Below are 20219 nucleotides of genomic sequence, written 5' to 3'. Positions count from 1 at the left end.
AAGTGTTGTTTAAAGTTTGCCACAAGCCACCTGGGAGACACACCAAGCATGTGGAAGAAGGTGGTCTGGTCAGATGAAACCAAAATTGAACTTTTTGGCAACAATGCAAAACGTTATGTTTGGCGTAAAAGCAACACAGCTGAACACACCATCCCCACTGTCAAACATGGTGGTGGCAGCATCATGGTTTGGGCCTGCTTTTCTTCAGCAGGGACAGGGAAGATAGTTGAAATTGATGGGAAGATGGATGGAGCCAAATACAGGACCATTCTGGAAGAAAACCTGATGGAGTCTGCAAAAGACCTGAGACTGGGACGGAGATTTGTCTTCCAACAAGACAATGATCCAAAACATAAAGCAAAATCTACAATGGAATGGTTAAAAAATAAACATATCCAGGTGTTAGAATGGCCAAGTCAAAGTCCAGACCTGAATCCAATCGAGAATCAATGGAAAGAACTGAAAACTGCTGTTCACAAATGCTCTCCATCCAACCTCACTGAGCTCGAGCTGTTTTGCAAGGAGGAATGGGAAAAAATGTCAGTCTCTCGATGTGCAAAACTGATAGAGACATACCCCAAGCGACTTACAGCTGTAATCGCAGCAAATGGTGGCGCTGCAAAGTATTAACTTAAGGGGGCTGAATAATTTTGCACGCCCAATTTTTCAGTTTTTGATTTGTTAAAAAAGTTTGAAATATCCAATAAATGTCGTTCCACTTCATGATTGTGTCCCACTTGTTGTTGATTCTTCACAAAAAAATACAGTTTTGTATCTTTATGTTTGAAGCCTGAAATGTGGCAAAAGGTCGCAAAGTTCAAGGGGGCCGAATACTTTCGCAAGGCACTGTAGCACAGATGAAGGTTGTGAGGGCTCAGGAGTCTGGCCCAAATCAGTTCCTGGTTCCGGTAAGGGAGGAAGATGATGTGGAGTCATATTTGTGCACCTTCGAGAGGACGGCCCAGAGGGAAGGATGGCCCCAGCCCAAGTGGATCAGTCTGTTGACACCCTAGCTCTCTGGGAAGGCCGAGAAGGCCTACTTTGATTTGAATATTGACCAGGACACGAATTATGAGGGACTCAAATGGGAGATACTGAGCCGTTATGGGTTCAATCTCGCACGCCGTGTACAACTGGTCCACGACTGGGCCTTTGACCCCACCCTTTCCGCCCATGCTCAGATGAGCGACCTGGTGCGCCTGACCAAGGGCTGCCTACTGACAGAAGTACCGTCCCTCCCGATGCTCGACAAGATCCTCCTGGATAAATACCTTCGGGCCCTGCCATACGAGATGAAAAAGACGGTGAGCATGCAGAACCCCCAGAACCTGGAGGAATTGCTGACCACTGTGGAAATTCATCAGAACACCCAGGACCTGCTGAGAGGGGCCCGAGCAGAGAGAGGAGACGCAGGGCCCGCAGGGCCCGCCCTCAGTCGAAGTTGCAATGGGGGAAGACCTCAGCCCGACCCAACGACAAGAGCTCAGAGAGTTGGTCCAGGATAATACGGCCGTGTTCTCCGAGGTGCCGGGGCGCAAGGATCTCGTGAAACATCATATCCACACCCATCCAGGAGAAAAAGTACGTAAACGGCCATACCAGATACCAGGGTGGCGGTCCAGCAGGAAGTGGCGACAATGCTAGAAATGGGGGTACTGGAGGAGTCACATCGTGAGTGGTCTAGGCTCATAGTGCTGGTTTTGGACGGAACCGTCTGCTTCTGTAATGACTTCCGGGGCCGAACAAGGTCAGTTATTTCAATGCCTAACCCATGCCCCGGGTGGACGAACTGATCGACCGCTTGGGGATGGCGAGATACGTCAGCACCTTGGACCTGACGAAAGGGGTACTGGCAGGTGCCACTGGCCACTGGCAGCCACTGGCAGCGGCCTCCCGGAAGATTTCTTCACCCCGGGGGGGCTATACCACTACCGGGTTCTGCCTTTCGGGCTCCACAGGGCACCAGTGACCTTTCAGTGACTCATGGACCGCGTCCTGCAGTCACACAGTGAGTATGCTGCTGCTTATCTGGATGACATAATTGTGCACAGTGACAGTTGGGAGTCACATCTTTGCAGGTTACAGGCAGTGGTGGATGCGCTAAGGGATGCAGGTCTGACCGCGAACCCCCACAAGTGCAACCTGGGCTACGCCGAGGTGGAGTACCTGGGCTATCAGATCGGGAGGGGAAATGTGAAATCTAAAAAAAAATCGCTGCCATTAGGGGATGGCTGGACCGCCGAACCAAGAGGCAGGTGAAGTCATTCCTGGGGTTAGCAGGGTACTACAGTAGATTTGTACCTACATTTTCAGCAATAGCTTCTCCCCTCACAGACTTAACTTCTCTAGGGTAGGGGGCAGCATTCGGCATTTTGGATGAAAAGCATGCCCAAATTAAACGGCCTGCTACTCTGGCCCAGAAGATATGATATGCAGATAACTGGTAGATGTGGATAGAAAACACTCTGACGTTTCCAAAACTGTTAAAATAGTGTCTGTGAGTATAACATAACTGATTTGGCAGGCGAAAACCGGAGAAAAATCCAGAGTTTCAAGCTCCTTGGTGTCCACATCACCTACGATCTATCATGGTCCAAACACACCAAGACAGTTGTGAAGAGGGCACGACAAAACCTTTTCCCCCTCAGGAGACTGAAAAGATTTGGCATGGGTCCCCAGATCCTCAAAAATTTGCCACAAAGTATTCTGCATTCTGACCGGTTACATCACAGCCTTGTATGGCAACTGCTCGGCATCTGACCATAAGGCGCTACAGAGGGTAATGCATAAGGCCCAGTACATCACTGGAGCCAAGCTGCCTGCGATCCAGGACCTATATAATAGGCTGTGTCAAACGAAAGCCCATAAAATTGTCAAAAACTCCAGTCACCTAAGCCAAAGACTATTTTCTCTGCTACCGCAATCATGGTACATAACTGATTCTAATACAACATATGTCTGTCCTTGAAATCATTATTTTAAAATCGCACACAGAAGAAGTTATAAGGATAATTTAGTTGCTAATGGCAGCCTACAGTACTCTGGTCAGCCTTCAACTTGAGTTACTCAATGAGAGGGGGCAGCACTAAACTAGCCTGCAACAATATTTCCATCTTAACCGACATAATTTGGCTTTTGCGCTATTGCGTCTTCACATAGGAATGAATGGTGTCACATGATCAATGTCTTTGTTTATCCATTCGCTAGCCATATTCAGTCAATGGATTACACCTATCCACCACCCCGTCCATAACGCCCTAGAAAAACCCAAGCCTACTCAATGGTGCTTTTCTGCTGTTTTGTTTTACATTGTATTGTTTTTTGCGTTACTGGGATTAGGGCAGTATTGGGAATGAAACCCTGGTCTCAATGGGTTTTCCCTGAATAAAGAAAGAACACAAATAAAAAATAAAATAATGAATGATATTGCTCCATCTCACCTGGATATGGGACGTGGAACCATGGTGCGCTGGTGATGGCATCCAGGTTCACGTCAGTCCTGGCTGTGTAGCCATACTGGTCCGGCTGAGAGGGAAGGGCTTCAAATATGGTTAGCAAAAAGCAGACCAACCAGGCACCACACATCCCAAACAAAGCCTGTGGATGAACAGAAAGGAGAAATGTATTGTTTAGTTTACTGGTCATGCTCTAGATTGGTTTATAAATTACCTATCAAATCGTACACAATGTATAATGGCGGATGGTTGTAAATCTGAGTCCATAGAGGTGTACTCAGGTGTTCCGCAAGATTCTATTTTGGGCCCAGTGTTTTTCATTTTGTATATCAATAACATTGGGGATCTTATTGAAACAGCAGATGTTCATTTTTAGGCAGATTATACTGTTCTGTATTCAAGTGGTAGTAGTTTATCTTTAGCTTTTGAAAATGCCCAAATAGCATTTAACATCATACAACAGAATCTGTGTGATTTAAAGCTGATTCTAAATTCGGGTAAAACAAAATGCATGGTATTTTCAAATGCCTGGCATGTTGCAAATCATGTCATTGCTACATTGGCTGGACATACTATAGAGCAAGTTAAAGTGTGCAAATATTTGGGTGTGTGGGTTGATGATAAGCTGAGCTTCACTGTGCATGTAGAGAACTTGATAAGGAAGCTCAAGCTGAAAATAGGATTTTATTACTGGCATAAGGCTTGTTTTTCTTTTGAGGCCAGGAAGGCGCTGGTATGATGTACGTTACTGTCGGTTTTAGATTTTAATGATGTTATATACAGTGGGGCAAAAACGTATTTAGTCAGCCACCAATTGTGCAAGTTCTCTCACTTAAAAAGATGAGAGAGGCCTGTACTTTTCATCATAGGTACACTTCAACTATGACAGACAAAATGAGAAAAAAAAATCCAGAAAATCACATTGTAGGATTTTTTCTGAATTTATTTGCGAATTATGGTGGAAAATAAGTATTTCGTCAATAACAAAAGATTATCTCAATACTTTGTTATATACCCTTTGTTGGCAATGACAGAGGTCAAACATTTTCTGTAAGTCTTCACAATGTTTTCACACACTGTTGCTGGTATTTTGGCCCATTCCTCCATGCAGATCTCCTCTAGAACAGTGATGTTTTGGGGCTGTTGCTGGGCAACACGGACTTTCAACTCCCTCCAAAGATTTTCTATGGGGTTGAGATCTGGAGACTGGCTAGGCCACTCCAGGACCTTGAAATGCTTCTTACGAAGCCACTCCTTCGTTGCCCAGGCGGTGTGTTTGGGATCATTGTCATGCTGAAAGACCCAGCCACGTTTCATCTTCAATGCCCTTGCTGATGGAAGGAGGTTTTCACTCAAAATCTCACGATACATTCATTTTTTCCTTTACACGGATCAGTCGTCCTGGTCCCTTTGCAGAAAAACAGCCCCAAAGCATGATGTTTCAACCCCCATGCTTCACAGTAGGTATGGTGTTCTTTGGATGCAACTCAGCATTCTTTGTCCTCCAAACACGACGAGGTGAGTTTTTTCCAAAAAGTTATATTTTGGTTTCATCTGACCATATGACATTCTCCCAATCTTCTTCTGGATCATCCAAATGCTCTCTAGCAAACTTCAGACGGGCCTGGACATGTACTGGCTTAAGCAGGGGGACACGTCTGGCACTGCAGGATTTGAGTCCCTGGCGGCGTAGTGTGTTACTGATGGTAGGCTTTGTTACTTTGGTCCCAGCTCTCTGCAGGTCATTCACTAGGTCCCCCCGTGTGGTTCTGGGATTTTTGCTCACCGTTCTTGTGATCATTTTGACCCCACGTGGTGAGATCTTGCGTGGAGCCCCAGATCGAGGGAGATTATTGGTCTTGTATGTCTTCCATTTCCTAATAATTGCTCCCACAGTTGATTTCTTCAAACCAAGCTGCTTACCTATTGCAGATTCAGTCTTCCCAGCCTGGTGCAGGTCTACAATTTTGTTTCTGGTGTCCTTTGACAGCTATTTGGCCATGGCCATAGTGGAGTTTGGCGTGTGACTGTTTGAGGTTGTGGACATGTGTCTTTTATACTGATAACAAGTTCAAACAGGTGCCATTAATACAGGTAACGAGTGGAGGACAGAGGAGCCTCTTAAAGAAGAAGTTACAGGTCTGTGAGAGCCAGAAATCTTGCTTGTTTGTAGGTGACCAAATACTTATTTTCCACCATAATTTGCAAATAAATTCATTAAAAATCCTACAATGTGATTTTCTGGAACTTTTTTTTCTCATTTTGTCTGTCATGGTTGAAGTGTACCTATGATAAATTACAGGCCTCTCTCATCTTTTTAAGTGGGAGAACTTGCACAATTAGTGTCTGACTAAATACTTTTTTGCCCCACTGTATATGCAGGCTTCAGCCACTACCCTGAGAGCACTTGATTCAGTGTATCATGCAGCCCTCAGGTTCATTACAAATCAGAAACATCTAACACTTCATTGTGATCTCTACAGCGCTGTTGGCTGGTCGTCATTGAACTTGCGTAGGCTTAAACACTGGTATACACTGATTTATAAGGCCATATTGGGTAAAATGCCATTGTATCTCTGTTATTTTTTAGTCAGGTCAGTAAATAAATACTAATTACGGTCCCATTCTGATTTGCTTCTAACAGTTCCAAAAATTAGAACAGGTCATGGTAAAAATAGTTTTGGTTACTTAGCACCGTGGTCCTGGAATTCCCTCCTGAACATTTTAAAATGTGATGATCTAGTGTCGTTGGTGGAGTTTAAACACTTGATCGATGTATATATCATAGAAGAGTGTAATTGTTTTTAGGCCAGCTGTCTTTTAGTCAAGATGTAAGTGTTTTTAATGTAATATGTAATTGTTGTACTGTATGTGTATAGTTTTGTTTAATGTTGTGTTAGTGTATGTAAGTTGTTTTGTCTGGAACGTTGTTCCCCCTGCTGCTATTGGACCAGGTCTTTCTTGGAAAATAGATATTATCTCTGAGAAAAACTCTGCATAAATAAAGGTCAAATAAAATAAATAAATAAAGTTTAAACTTTGTTTCAACATATTGTTTAGTTTAGACATCTCATTAAGACATCGTTTAGACACATAATTTAGAAACATTGGTTAGTTTAGACATCTCAATCATTTAAAAATACAATTTAGATACATTGTTTAGACATATAATTTAGTTTAGATGTCGTTTAGACATCGTTTAAAGACATAGTGTTTATGCTGCTACTTTGTGGCATGTTTTTGTTTGTATTCATTGTGTCATTTCCATCAGACGTCAAGTTGAAATGTGAATGGTAGGTATCCATGCAGAGAGGTGACAACTCTAAAGTGCTGCTAAAATGTAAATGTAAGGTGTGTGCTTGTCTTGACATACAGTACCTCTTCCACATTATCACAAGTGAACTCCAGAAGTTCCCTAGCTGCAGGGTCGAACATCATCATTCTGATACTAAACTCTAGGCTTGTTAGGCTCTCTTACAAGCTTTTTGTTGTGATGTTGACACCTGAGTGACACTTCCCACCTGGCAAAATTTGAGTTCTATAGAGGTGCATTGAGGAGTAGATCGGTGTGCAAATAAGAATGACTAGACCCTGCTGTGAACTCCTTTTCATCTATGGTTTAGCTTTTTTTCTATCCCATCCTTTTTTAACTTGCCTTTGGCATAGACTGTCCATTAATCATCACTCCCAAAGGAATGTATTGCTACTAAATTGGTGTTAAAAGAGAAGGCACTGAGAGTGACATTCATATTATGCTTGGCTCCAAAAGTGTTCTGTTCCTGTAGCGCACAGTGGGCCAGTTTCCTGGACCCAGATTAAATGTAGTCCTGGACTAAACAACAAGCTCTCACATCAGAATCAGACGTTCATCCATGTTTCTCAAACGTCAAATTTAGACGTTCTTTAAACACGTCAAATTTCAAAGTGTTTAAGGTTAAGTTTAGGCATTAACTCCACATTTTTAAGGTTAGGGTTAGATTTAGTCATTAACACCTATATCTTAAGGTTAGGTTTTAAATCAGAATGGTTAAGGTAAGGGTTAAGGTTAAGGATAGGCTTAAACCAAAACTCGAAAAAACTACTTTCTATCGCTGGATTTGAACATGCAACTTTTAGCACCAGAGGCAGATGCTTACACCCATCCGCCACGTCCTAGTAAAACTGAAACCTGCAGTGGTCTAAGGCACTGCATCGCAGTACTAGCTGTGCCACTAGAGATTCTGGGTTCTAGTCCAGGCTCTGTCACAGCCGGCCGCGACCGGGAGACCCATGGGGGGCGCACAATTGGCCCAGCATCATCCGGGTTAGGGGAGGGTTTGGCCCTGTGGTGGGCCCGGCGCAGTGCACATTGACACAGTCGCCAGGTGTACGGTGTTTCCTCTGACACATTGGTGCGGCTTTGTTGGGTTGTGTTTCGGTGTTTCCCCTGACACATTGGTGCGGCTTTGTTAGGTTGTGTTTCTGAGGACGCACGGCTCTCAACCTTCGCCTCTCCCGAGTCCGTACGGTAAGATATTTCTGGTTTAAGTATACATTTAATTTGGAACAATATAGTTTTTATGGTAACAGATGTGTGAATGGTAACAATGTTCATACATTTTCTTGTAAGAAACGCATTTTCTTTAAACAGAAGTTGTATACTGCAGGTGTTTATGCAAGGGCTACGAACGTCTACGAAGGGCTACGAAGGGCTGTGAAGGGCTACGAAGGTCTACGAAGGGCTACGAAGGGCTGTGAAGGGCTACGAAGGTCTACGAAGGGCTACGAAGGTCTACGAAGGGCTACGAAGGGCTGTGAAGTGCTGTGAAGGTCTACGAAGGGCTACGAAGGTCTACGAAGGGCTACGAAGGGCTGTGAAGGGCTACGAAGGTCTGCGAAGGGCTACGAAGGTCTACGAAGGGCTACGAAGGGCTGTGAAGGGCTACGAAGGTCTACGAAGGGCTACGAAGGTCTACGAAGGGCTACGAAGGGCTGTGAAGGGCTACGAAGGTCTACGAAGGGCTACGAAGGTCTACGAAGGGCCACGAAGGGCTGTGAAGGGCTACGAAGGTCTACGAAGGGCTACGAAGGGCTGTGAAGGGCTGTGAAGGGCTACGAAGTCTACGAAGGGCTACGAAGGGCTACGAAGGTCTACGAAGGGCTACGAAGGGCTGTGAAGGGCTACGAAGGTCTACGAAGGGCTACGAAGGGCTGTGAAGGGCTGTGAAGGGCTACGAAGTCTACGAAGGGCTACGAAGGGCTACGAAGGGCTGTGAAGGGCTACGAAGGGCCAAAAAGTACACGCAGTCTGTGTCTGAAACGTTGTAACGTGTGCAGAATTAAAGTGTGATTTATAAAACGGTGATGTACTGTATATATGAAGCGAGTATCTTTCAGCACAGAAAACAGGTATAGTAACTTACTGAAAACAGCTTAAAGAGAGGATACTGGAACACTTCCCACTTCTTATCCTTGTAAGCAATCAAAGGAACTTCAACTTTGCTCAGGTACTGAGAAAACAGAAGGATGAGGCACACTGTCCTGTGGGAAGGAAAGACAAACACAAGGATTCTCACGCACATTGGACCACCTTAAGCCAGTGGTTTCTAACCCAGGGCCAAAATAACTTACACATTTGAGTAATTTAGCAGACACTCTTATCCAGAGAGATTGCAGTAGCAATCGGGGTAAAGTGTCTTGCTCAAGGGCACATCAACAGATTTTTCACCTAATCAGCTCGGGGATTCAAACCAGCGACCTTTCGGTTACTGGCCCAACACTCTTAACTGCTAGGTTACCTGTCGCCCCCATATATAGACTTGACATGTTTTCATACACATCAACTTGGAGTGAATTAGCTCGAAGAATAACATGTCATTACATGCGGTTGTGCGAGTGTGATCCCACCCTTTATTTAAGACATTAAGACGTTGCTTAAAGCTCACAACAAAAGGGAGATTACGGCTAATCCTGGGTGATAAAACTAACTGAAATTCATAGTGTATTAAAGATAAACCCCAGAACATATTATGACAATCAAATGCATGTTATCTTATGTAATTGTGGGATACTGATGGTAACTATTTGTAGATTGATAACAGCGCTCAGATGAGTGATAACCTGTTCACTAAGTTTGCATCCCAAATGGCACCCTATTCCCTATGCGGTGCACGGGCAAAAGTAGGGCACTATATAGGGAATAGGGTGCCATTTGGGGCATATTTCCTAACACTACACTGCCTGGCCTTGGGTGCTATCGGTGCCGTCTAATATTGTGACAGCTGTATGAAGCCGGTCAAGGGTGTTCCCCACGATGCAGATCCTCACTTCAACTCCCAGCACTGTTTCCAGGAATAAAGCCTATCTAATTCACTATCGATACATCCAACCATGCAACCACAGTTTTTGCCTCCATAGCAAACCTTCCCAGAACACAGGCTAGATATGTGACCCCTATTTTCATTATTTACCTTTATTTCAACATGGAAGTCATGTTGAGACTAAAGTCTCTTTTTAAAAACGAGCACTGGCCTGCGCATTACAAAACAAGTCCATCAATAGGCAAGTATAGATAAGCATAAATATACACAATACACATATTAACATACAAAACACAGTCAATTAAAACAAACACATTCTTGATTATAAAAATCAGTCAGTTGTCAGTTGTCAGATTTGCCTTAGGGACACTGAAGCATCCAGTCGAAACGTACTGTATTTTGGAGATTATTCCAAACATAGGGTACAAGGAAATTAAAAGCTGATTTACCTAACACTCTAGACACACCTGTGAATGGGTTTGATAACTTGTAATTTGATGTTAGGTAAGTCGGAAGTTTGTGGAGCAGAGCTTTGTAAACAAAAATAGCTTGTGACTTGAAAGCGGTCCAGCCAACCTTTGGTAAAGAATGCAGTGATGAGTAATTAAAATGTTTCCTGTGATAAAACAAAGGACGCTATGATAAACAGCATCCAGGGGTTTGAGAGTAGTGGCAGCTTTGCTTCAGAGATTGACAGTTTTCCAGAATTTAGACGGATTCCCCTTACTACCAGAAAGAGTGGTTACATAATAATTTCCCCAGCATAAAGGGCACTTGACAGAGGTTCCAAGGAAGGGTGTGGATGCCTGTCTGCCAGCAGTGGAGGCAGGTGAAGGAAATGAGGATGGCTGGAATGGAATTAATGGAACGGTATCAAATGTAGACATTGGTCTAGAAGCTCAGTGGTCACTTTTGCAGCTTCCATTCATAAACCGACACTGTCTGGCACAGCAACAACAACAGTGGCCTCCCCGTGACTCGGCTAAGCTCCTGAGCATGCAGGAGGACTCAAGATGGTAGGAGAGAGGGAGGAAAGGGGCACTAGGCTAAGTGGGATGTGGCTGATTAGTAGCCAGACATGGAGACAGGATCCCACAAGATTCTCTCACCGTAATGCATTTAGTTATGACATTATCCAGAGACGCCCACCCGCCAGCCCCTTTGTAAATAAAGATTAAACATTTCACAGGGGTTGGGGTGGGGTTGGGTGGGGGGGGGGGGTAAGAGTTGAAGGAGAGGCTGAGCGAGGGGTGCAGTGAGTTGGCTGGTGACAGTTCTGTCTGCAGGGCACTTTTTAAGATCTGAGGCAGTTGGAGCTTTGTCAGATTAACTGGTAGGGAGCAGATGTCGTCCGTTCGCTGGGCAAAGAGCCTGTACAGACGGGCATTTAGGACAACACAGATCAATAAATCGGAAACATTTGCTTAAATTGTCATTTGGGGATGAGAGTTGAATAGCATGACTACTGAAGTCGGGACTGAAGTTGTGTTACTTGAATCAGAACCAACTATTGTGACACAGATAAAGCCTGAACATTGGGTCAATTGAAGCTCCTGGGAAAATCTTTTGTTTTCTCCTTGCTTACTGTGAGTTACCTCTTAGAAGAGACTGTCACATGTTCTACTGGCTTGTTTGTTAGACCACACGGATCATATGTGACTCATTTTAGGAAACTACTTCACAGGAGAGGCATTTGGAAGTAAACATTTGTTTATCAAAATGCGTTTTTTGGCAGAAATGCCTTCTGGAACATGTGCCTTAAAAACAAACTTGTATGCCATCTGTAAATACTGTGGTAAACCACAGGGTGTTGGATTTGAGCGCACAGGGATGGACACAGAGACAGGGAGATTCTAGTCAGAAGGCACGCCTTTATGACTAGAATCTCAACTTAAAACATACATTTCAACATAAAATAAATGTAACAACAAAATAACTTTCTGGGCCACCTCCTCGTATTTGGTTCCGTGCCCCGGGAGCTTTGTTCCCGCCTCTTGGCTCACTCTCTGCCTCTCTTTTTATCTCCTACGGTGTGCCATGGTGCTCCCTATATGTGGGCTGCACTGCTGGTTGGCATTCTCCCCTAATTGCCCCTAATTTGTGCCATCAGCTTAGTGACCTGCAGTGTTTGCCATTATAATATACCCTGATGAAGACAGCTTGTCTGTAGAAATGTTGGTTATTAGGTTATTACATTATTGCATCTGAGCTCCTAAAGTGTGCGGCTCACATTTTCTTTTTTGAGTGTTCTACTCCACTAACCAGAACCTCGCCTAAACGGGTGTGCATTTCTTTCGCCTCCAGACCTCCTGGGATACCATAATACAAATAAAATTGTTAAATTATGAGCCTAGTTGGTTTAGCCACGGAAAAAGTCAGGAACCTTCACCCTAGCCATACATGATTAGCTGAGATAAAGGATGGGCTGGACATGCCGGGAGATGAGTTCAGATTGGTCTGCCATGTCTATAACATGAGCTGCTCAGTATGTGTAGGTAATCCTTTCTAACACAGCTTTTTTTAAAGATATCACGAAGAACTACAAAAAAACACCTGTCTCCGGATTATATTTATGAAATAAGGGCAACCGTGGCATCCGTAACAGAGAGGGAGAAGCGTTCATCCATGTATACAGGTAAGAGAGTCTAGTTAGCTACATTTTCAGATATTATACGTTATTACTTTTGCCAGAAAGTTATTTTCTTTGCAGGTTAAGGTGTACTGTTAGCTAGCTAGCTAAAGTTAACTGGCTGGCTGGCTCACTAGCTAACGTTACGTGTATGATCTGTGTAGTAATATTATTCGTATCTCAGAGACATTTGCATTGCTAGTTAAAGCCTAATGTTAGCTAGCTAGCTAACATTGAACCTAGTTGGTTAGCTTTAGCTACCTGTAGATTCATGCATGGTAGTAACGTTATGATTTGGGATTATGGCTCATTGTCTAGCTATATGTCTAAACAAAAGACCCCACTATGCAAGGAACCATTTCATTGTACAGTTTACGCCTTCTGTGTTCTGTGCATGTTACAAATAAACATTGATTTAATTTGATATGGTGTGTGTTTGTCTGGAGAAATAAATGAAAGGTTTCATCGCTGTAGGAGCTGTATCTATTATGCTTTGTTTCAGGGCAAACTGGATCACTCAGAGTTCCATTGCGGCAATTGTGTGACCGTTCCTGGTGCAAGAACAATGTCCTATCCCGGAGCTTGGGTGAATGACATTACAAAGCTGCTCCTGAATGTACCACGTCAGAACTTGGAAATCAATTCTATCGTAGTCCACGTGGGTTTTAATGACATTATGAAGGGCAGCTCTGAACAGTTGAAACTGGATTTGACTCTGCTACTGTAGACACTAATAAAAGACCCATCATATCTGTCCCCGTGCTCTCTCTGAATTGTGGCATTGAACGCTTTAGCGAGATTTTTTCTCTTCCCAACTGGCTGCGTGATTATTGCAGCTCCATGGGTGTAACTTTTGTTGACAATTTTGATGCCTTTTGGAAACAAAACACGTCTTCTAAGTAGTTTTGGATCCACCCAAATCATTTGGGTTCCTGGATCCTTTCACAGCATTATAGAGACAATGAATGATCAATGACCCGAGCCCAGCTCAGTTAATCCCTATCATTGTGACACTGAGTTGTCATGAATCTTCAGCAAATGTACATTATACCATGGGCATTGGTAGACACAATGTAAGTACCCTAATTTATGTCCCTCTAACTGCCCTGAATGCCTCTGCTGATCCTACAGCTATTGTATGCAATAATCATGTGCCTATGAACCAGATGTATACTGTTAACACTGAGGTGGTGTGCCCTAGTAGGAAGTCCACTGTGTGCAGCTCACCCTGCACAAACATAAATAACATGAACATATCTACATCTGCTAAGCTTCCTAGTAAAGCAATGAAAATAAGCAAGCATCCCAGAAGAAAAGTGCGCAAAATAGCCCACATTAACACAGCTTAAGAAACAAGGTTCATGAAATCAATTATTTCATAGTAACAGATTAAATTTATATTCGGACTATCTCTGAAACTCACTTAGATAATACCTTTGATACAGTGGTAGCAATACATGTTTATAAGATCTACAGAAATGCCAAAGGTGGAGGTGTGGCCATTTTATATTCAGAACCACATTCCTGTAAAGCTTAGAGAGGATTTCATGTTAAATACTGTTGAAGTAATATGGGTACAAGTTTATCTACCTCGCCTAAAACCCATTCTTGTGGGAAGCTGCTATAGGCCACCAAGTGCTACCAGTCAGTATCTGGATAAAATGTGTGAAATGCTTGATAATGTATGTGATATCAACAGAGAGGTATATTTGCTGGGTAATGTAAATATTGACTGGTTTTCATCAAGCTGCCCACTCAAGAGAAAGCTTCAAACTGTAACCAGTGCATGCAACCTGGTTCAGGTCATCAGTCAACCTACCAGGGTAGTTACAAACAGGAATGAAATCATCAACATGTATTGATCACATCTTTACTAATGCTGCAGAAATTCGCTTGAAAGCAGTTTCCAGATCCATCAGATGTAATGATCACAATATAGTAGCCATATCTAGGAAAAATACAATTCCAAAGGCTGGGTCTAATATAGTGTACAAGAGATCATACAGTAAGTTTTGTAATGATTCCTATGTTATTTGTCAAGAATATTTGTTGGTCTGTTGTGTGTAATGAGGAGCAAACAGACGCTGCACTTGACACATTTATGAAATGCTTATTCCAGTTACACACCCATTAAGAAAATGTCTGTAAAAACTATTAAATCTCCATGGATTGATGAGGAATTTAAAAATTGTATGGCTGAGAGGGATTAGACAAAAGGAATGGCAAGTAAGTCTGGCTGCACAATGGATTGGCAAACGGATTGCAAATTGAGAAATCATGTGACTAAACTAAATAAAAAGAAGAAGAAACTACAAAAAAACTAAGAAACTATGAAACAAAGATAAATTACATAAAGAATGATAGTAAAACACGTTGGAGCACCTTAAATGACATTTTGGGAATAAAGGCAAACTCAGCTCCATTATTCATTGTATCAAATGGCTCATTCGTCACAAAACCGACTACTTAATGATTTTTTCATTGTCAAGATTAGCAAACTTAGGCATGACATGCCAGCAATGAGTACTGACACTACACATCCAAGTATATCTGACCAAATTATGAAAGACAAGCATTGTAATTTTGAATTCCGTTAAGTGAAAAAATGATTGTTGTCTATCAACAATGACAAGCTACCGGGGTCTGACAACTTGGATGGGAAATTACTGAGGAAAATAGCGGACAATATTTTCAATGTAAGCCTACTAGAAAGTGTGTGCCCTCAGGCCTGGAGGGAAGTAAATGTAATTCCGCTACCTAAGAATAGTAAAGCCCCATTTACTGGCTCAAATAGCCGACCAATCAGCCTTTTACCAACCTTTAGTAAACTTTTGTAAAAAATTGTGTTTGAGCAGATACAATGCTATTTTACAGTAAACAAATGTCCTTCCGTTTCAGCATGCTTAAACGGAAGGACATTCAACATGCACAGCACTTACACAAATGACTGATGATTGGCTAGAGAAATTGAAGACAAAAAGTATTGTGGGGCTGTTTTTTTATACTTCAGTATGGCTTTTGACATGAATTGATCATAGTTTGCTGATGGAAAAACGTATGTGTTATGGCTTTACACTCCTATCTATCCACTATATTGTGGATAGATAGTTACCTGTCTAAAAAAACACAGATGGTGTTCTTTAATGGAAGCCTCTCCAACATAATCCAGTTAGAATCAGGAATTCCCCAGTAAAGCTGTCTAGGCCCCTTACTTTTTTCAATCTTTGAGTAAAGCCAGTGTGTCTATGAATGCGTATGACTGAACATTATACATTTCAGCTACTACAGCAACTGAAATGACTGCAACACATAATTAACAAAGAGCTGCAGTTAGTTTCAGAATGGGTGAAAAGGAATAAATTAGTCCTAAATGTTTCTGAAACTAAAAGCATTGTATTTTGGACAAATCATTCACTAAACCTCAACTAAATATTGTAATAAATCATGTGGAAATTAAGCAAGTTGAGGTGACTAAACTGCTTGGAGTAACCCTGGATTGTAAACGGTCATGGTCAAAACATATTGATACAACAGTAGCTAAGATGGGTAGAAGTCTGTCCATAATAAAGCGATGCTCTTCCTTCTTAACAGCACTATCAACAAGGCAGGTCATACAGGCCCTAGTTTGGTCGCACTTGGACTACTGTTCAGTCATGTGGTCCAGTGCCACAAAAAGGGAGTTAGGAAAATTGCAATTGGCTCAGAACAGGACACCACGGCTGGCCTTTGGATGTACACAGAGCGCTAAAATTAATGATATGCATGTCAATCTATCCTGGCTCCAAGTGGTGGAGAGATTGACTTCATCCCTACTTGTATTTATGAGCGGTATTGACATGTTGAGTGCACCGAGCTGTCTGTTTGAACTTGTGGTGCACAACTCGGACACCCACGCATAGCCTACAAGACATGCCACAAGAGGTCTCTTCACAGTCCCCAAGTCCAGAACAGACTATGGGAGGCGCACAGTACTACATAGAACTATGACTACATGGAACTCTATTCCACATCAGGTAACTGATGCAAGCAGTAAAATTTGATTTAAAAAACAGATAAAAATACACGTTATGGAACAGCGGGGACTGTGAAGCAACACAAACATAGCCATAGACACATGCATACACACACACAATAACATACGCACTATACACACATGTACACATGGATTTTGATTGTAGATATGTGGTAGTGGTGGGGCAGGGGCATGAGGGCCCACAGTGTGTTGTGAAACCTGTGAATTTATTTTAATGTTTTTGTAACGTCTGCTTCCAACTCCCACAAACACGCAGATCCCCTGAACGCAGGCCACTTTCCAGCCCACTTTCCAGCTCACACTCTCAAACACCTAGATCCCCTGAATGCAGCTCACTCTCCAGATCCCAATCACCTGAATTCTAATCACCTGTTCACACACCTGTATGTCATTATCACACCTTATTTAGTTCAGTTCTTTGCACCCCATCACTGAGGTATTGTTTGTTTTGTGACACACGTCTTTCAGAGCGCTGGGTTTCCTGTGATTTACACCTGTGTATGATAGATTTTGCCTGCCTCACTAATGATGCCTTTTTGCCTATACTTTAGCCTATTGGATTTCCTGTTATCTTCCTATTGCCTGATCTCCCGGACTACGTTACTAGCCTTTTCCCTGCCTGTACTGTTGCCTTTTTGGACCCCCTGTGTATGACCTTTTGCCTGCCCCTGGACCCAGCTACCTGCCTTCTCCTGTGTATGACCTTCTGCCAGCCCCTGGACCCAGCTACCTGCCTCCTCCTGTGTATGACCTTCTGCCTGCCCCTGGACCCAGCTACCTGCCTCCTCCTGTGTATGACCTTCTGCCTGCCCCTGGACCCAGCTACCTGCCTTCTCCTGTGGGCCTTTGCAATAAACACCTACTGCGCCCTGCGCTTGAAACCAGCTCTCTGTCTCCCCTCTGTGTTTTACAGTTTTTAAAATTGTATAACTGCTCTAATTTTGCTTTATACCGGGAAGAGTAGCTGCCTTGGCAGCAGCAAATGGAGATCCATAATAAATACAAATACCAGAGACGTTGTTCTTCACATTACCATGACCTGCATCAATGTCAAATTAGGATATAACGTTAGGCCAACGAGACAGTATCCAAGTTCTAAAATTCTACAGTAGAAAGGCCTGCTTTAATTTTGTCACACTCACAACCGTAAGCTATTTTCTGTAATTAGCTCGCCATTAACTTGTAAATAATAATCTTGTAGTGAGTTTATTTTCCTGTAATAATGAATACAAATGAGCTAAAGTTAAGACATTGTCAGCTATATGATATAGCCATTATTTGAACTGGCTATCCAGCTAACTTAACGTTGGTTAGCTAGCGAACAGGCTAGAAATAAGCCAAAACATTGTTTAGAATGTTGCTTTCAGTTGCCTGGTTTGCTAGATTTACATAATACTAAATACATTTTGAAACGGATGGGTTTATTGGTGTTAAAATACACCAGTCATGCAATTTTGGACCACCAGGCTGCTGATGTAATGTAGCTTGTTTTTGTGTATAATCTTTCATAACGACAAGTTTGATGTCAATATCATTTTATTTTACTTTTATTTAACTAGGCAAGTCAGTTAAGAATGCATTCTTATTTAACAATGACGGCCTACACTGGCCAAACCCTCCCCTAACCCGGAAGGTGCTGAGTCAGTTGTGTGCCACCTTATGGGACTCCCAATCACAGCCAGTTGTGATACAGTCCGGGATCAAACCAGGGTCTGTACTGACACCTCTAGCACTGAGATGTCGTGCCCACTCGGAAGCCCTAAAAACATTAATGATGTGAATGAGACAACTGTATACAGACATGTCGATAGACAAAGTATAAACCATTCTTGAAGGCTTTGGTTGTTTAGTGTCACACCCTGATCTGTTTTACCAGGCTTCAAATCAAATCAAATTTTATTTGTCACATGCACATGGTTAGCATTTCGCGAGTGTAGCGAAATGCTTGTGCTTCTAGTTCCGACCATGCAGTAATATCTAACAAGTAATCTAACAATTTCACAACAACTACCTTATACACACAAGTGTAAAGGAATTAATAAGAATATGTACATAAAAATATATGGATGAGCGATGGCCGAACGGCATAGGCAAGATGCAGTAGATGGTATAGAGTACAGTATATACATATGAGATGAGTAATGTAGGGTACATAAACATTATATAAAGTGGCTAGTGATACATTTATTACATCCAATTTTAAATTATTAAAGTGGCTAGAGATTTGAGTCAGTATGTTGGCAGCAGCCACTCAATGTTAGTGATGGCTGTTTAACAGTCTGATGGCCTTGAGATAGAAGCTGTTTTTTAGTCTCTCGGTCACAGCTTTGATGCACCTGTACTGACCTGACCTCACCTTCTGGATGATAGTGGGGTGAACAGGCAGTGGCTCGGGTGGTTGTTGTCCTTGATGCACTTTTTGGCCTTCCTGTAACATCGGGTGGTGTAGGTGTCCAGGAGGAGGTAGTTTGCCCCCAGTGGTGCGTTGTGCAGACCTCACTACCCTTTGGAGAGCCTTACGGTTGTGGGCGGAGCAGTTGCCTTACCAGGCGGTGATACAGCCCGACAGGATGCTCCCGATTGTGCATCTGTAAAAGTTTGTGAGTGTTTTTGGAGACAAGCCAAATTTAATCAGCCTCCTGAAGTTGAAGAGGAGCTGCTGCGCCTTCTTCACCACACTGTCTGTATGTGTGGACCATTTCAGTTTGTCCGTGATGTGCACGCCGATGAACTTAACTTTCAACCTTCTCCACTATTGTCCCATCGATGTGGATAGGGGGCTGCTCCCTCTGCTGTTTCCTGAAGTCCATAATCGTCTCCATTGATTTGTTGACATTGAGTGTGAAGTTATTTTCCTGACACCACACTCCGAGGGCCCTCACCTCCTCCCTGTAGGCTGTTTCGTCATCGTTGATAATCAAGCCTACCACTGTATTGTCATCTGCAAACATGATGATTGAGTTGGAGGCGTGCATGGCCACGCAGTCATCGGTGAACAGGGCGGCCAGTCAGGACGTCCAGGACCCAGTTGCACAGGGCGGGGTTGAGACCCAGGGTCTCAAGCTTAATGACAAGTTTGGAGAGTACTATGGTGTTAAATGCTGAGCTGTAGTCGATGAACACCATGCTTACATAGGTACTCCTCTTGTCCAGATGGGTTAGGGCAGTGTGCAGTGTGATTGCGATTGTGTTGTCTGGGGACCTATTGGGGTGGTAAGCAAATTGGAGTGGGTCTAGGGTGTCAGGTAGGGTGGAGGTGATATGGTCCTTGACTAGTCTCTCAAAGCACTTCATGATGATGGAAGTGAGTGCTATGGGGCGATAGTCATTTAGCTCAGTTACCTTAGCTTTCTTGGGAACAGGAACCATGGTGGTCCTCTTGAAGCATGTGGGAACAGCAGACTGGGATAGGGATTGATTGAATTTGTCCGTTAACACACCAACCAGCTGGTCTGCGCATACTCTGAGGATGCGGCTAGGGATGCCGTCTGGGCCGGCAGCCTTGCTAGGGTTAAACACGTTGAAATGTTTTACTCACGTTCGCTGAAGTGAAGGAGCGTCTGCAGGTTTTGGTAGCGGGCCGTGTCAGTGGCACTGTATTGTCCTCAAAGCGAGCAAAGAAGTTATTTAGTTTGTCTGGGAGCAAGACATTGGGGTTCGCGACGGGGCTGGTTTTCTTTTTGTAGTCCGTGATTGACTGTAGACCCTGCCACATACCCCTCGTGTCTAAGCCGTTGCGACTCTACTTTGTCTTTATACTGACACTTAGCTTGTTTGATTGCCTTGCGTAGGGAATAGCTCCT

The 20219-nt window shown here is 43.2% G+C and overlaps 1 protein-coding gene across 2 annotated transcripts in view; it reads right to left on the bottom strand.

Annotated features, from left to right (window-relative positions):
* The window catches only part of si:dkey-106n21.1 (solute carrier family 23 member 2), a 75078-nt gene that overhangs the window by 12291 nt on the left and 42568 nt on the right, over positions 1-20219 (bottom strand). For both annotated transcript variants that reach the window (XM_036958890.1, XM_021576696.2), the window contains 2 exons: positions 8858-8975; positions 3441-3597 (listed from right to left, as the gene is read on the bottom strand). In XM_036958890.1, coding sequence (XP_036814785.1) covers positions 3441-3597; positions 8858-8975 — 275 coding nt within the window. The remainder of the gene's footprint in view (positions 1-3440; positions 3598-8857; positions 8976-20219) is intronic.

Source organism: Oncorhynchus mykiss, chromosome 2, assembly GCF_013265735.2.
Source record: "Oncorhynchus mykiss isolate Arlee chromosome 2, USDA_OmykA_1.1, whole genome shotgun sequence".
Lineage (NCBI taxonomy): Eukaryota > Metazoa > Chordata > Actinopteri > Salmoniformes > Salmonidae > Oncorhynchus > Oncorhynchus mykiss.
This window is presented reverse-complemented; position numbering and strand designations above follow the sequence as displayed.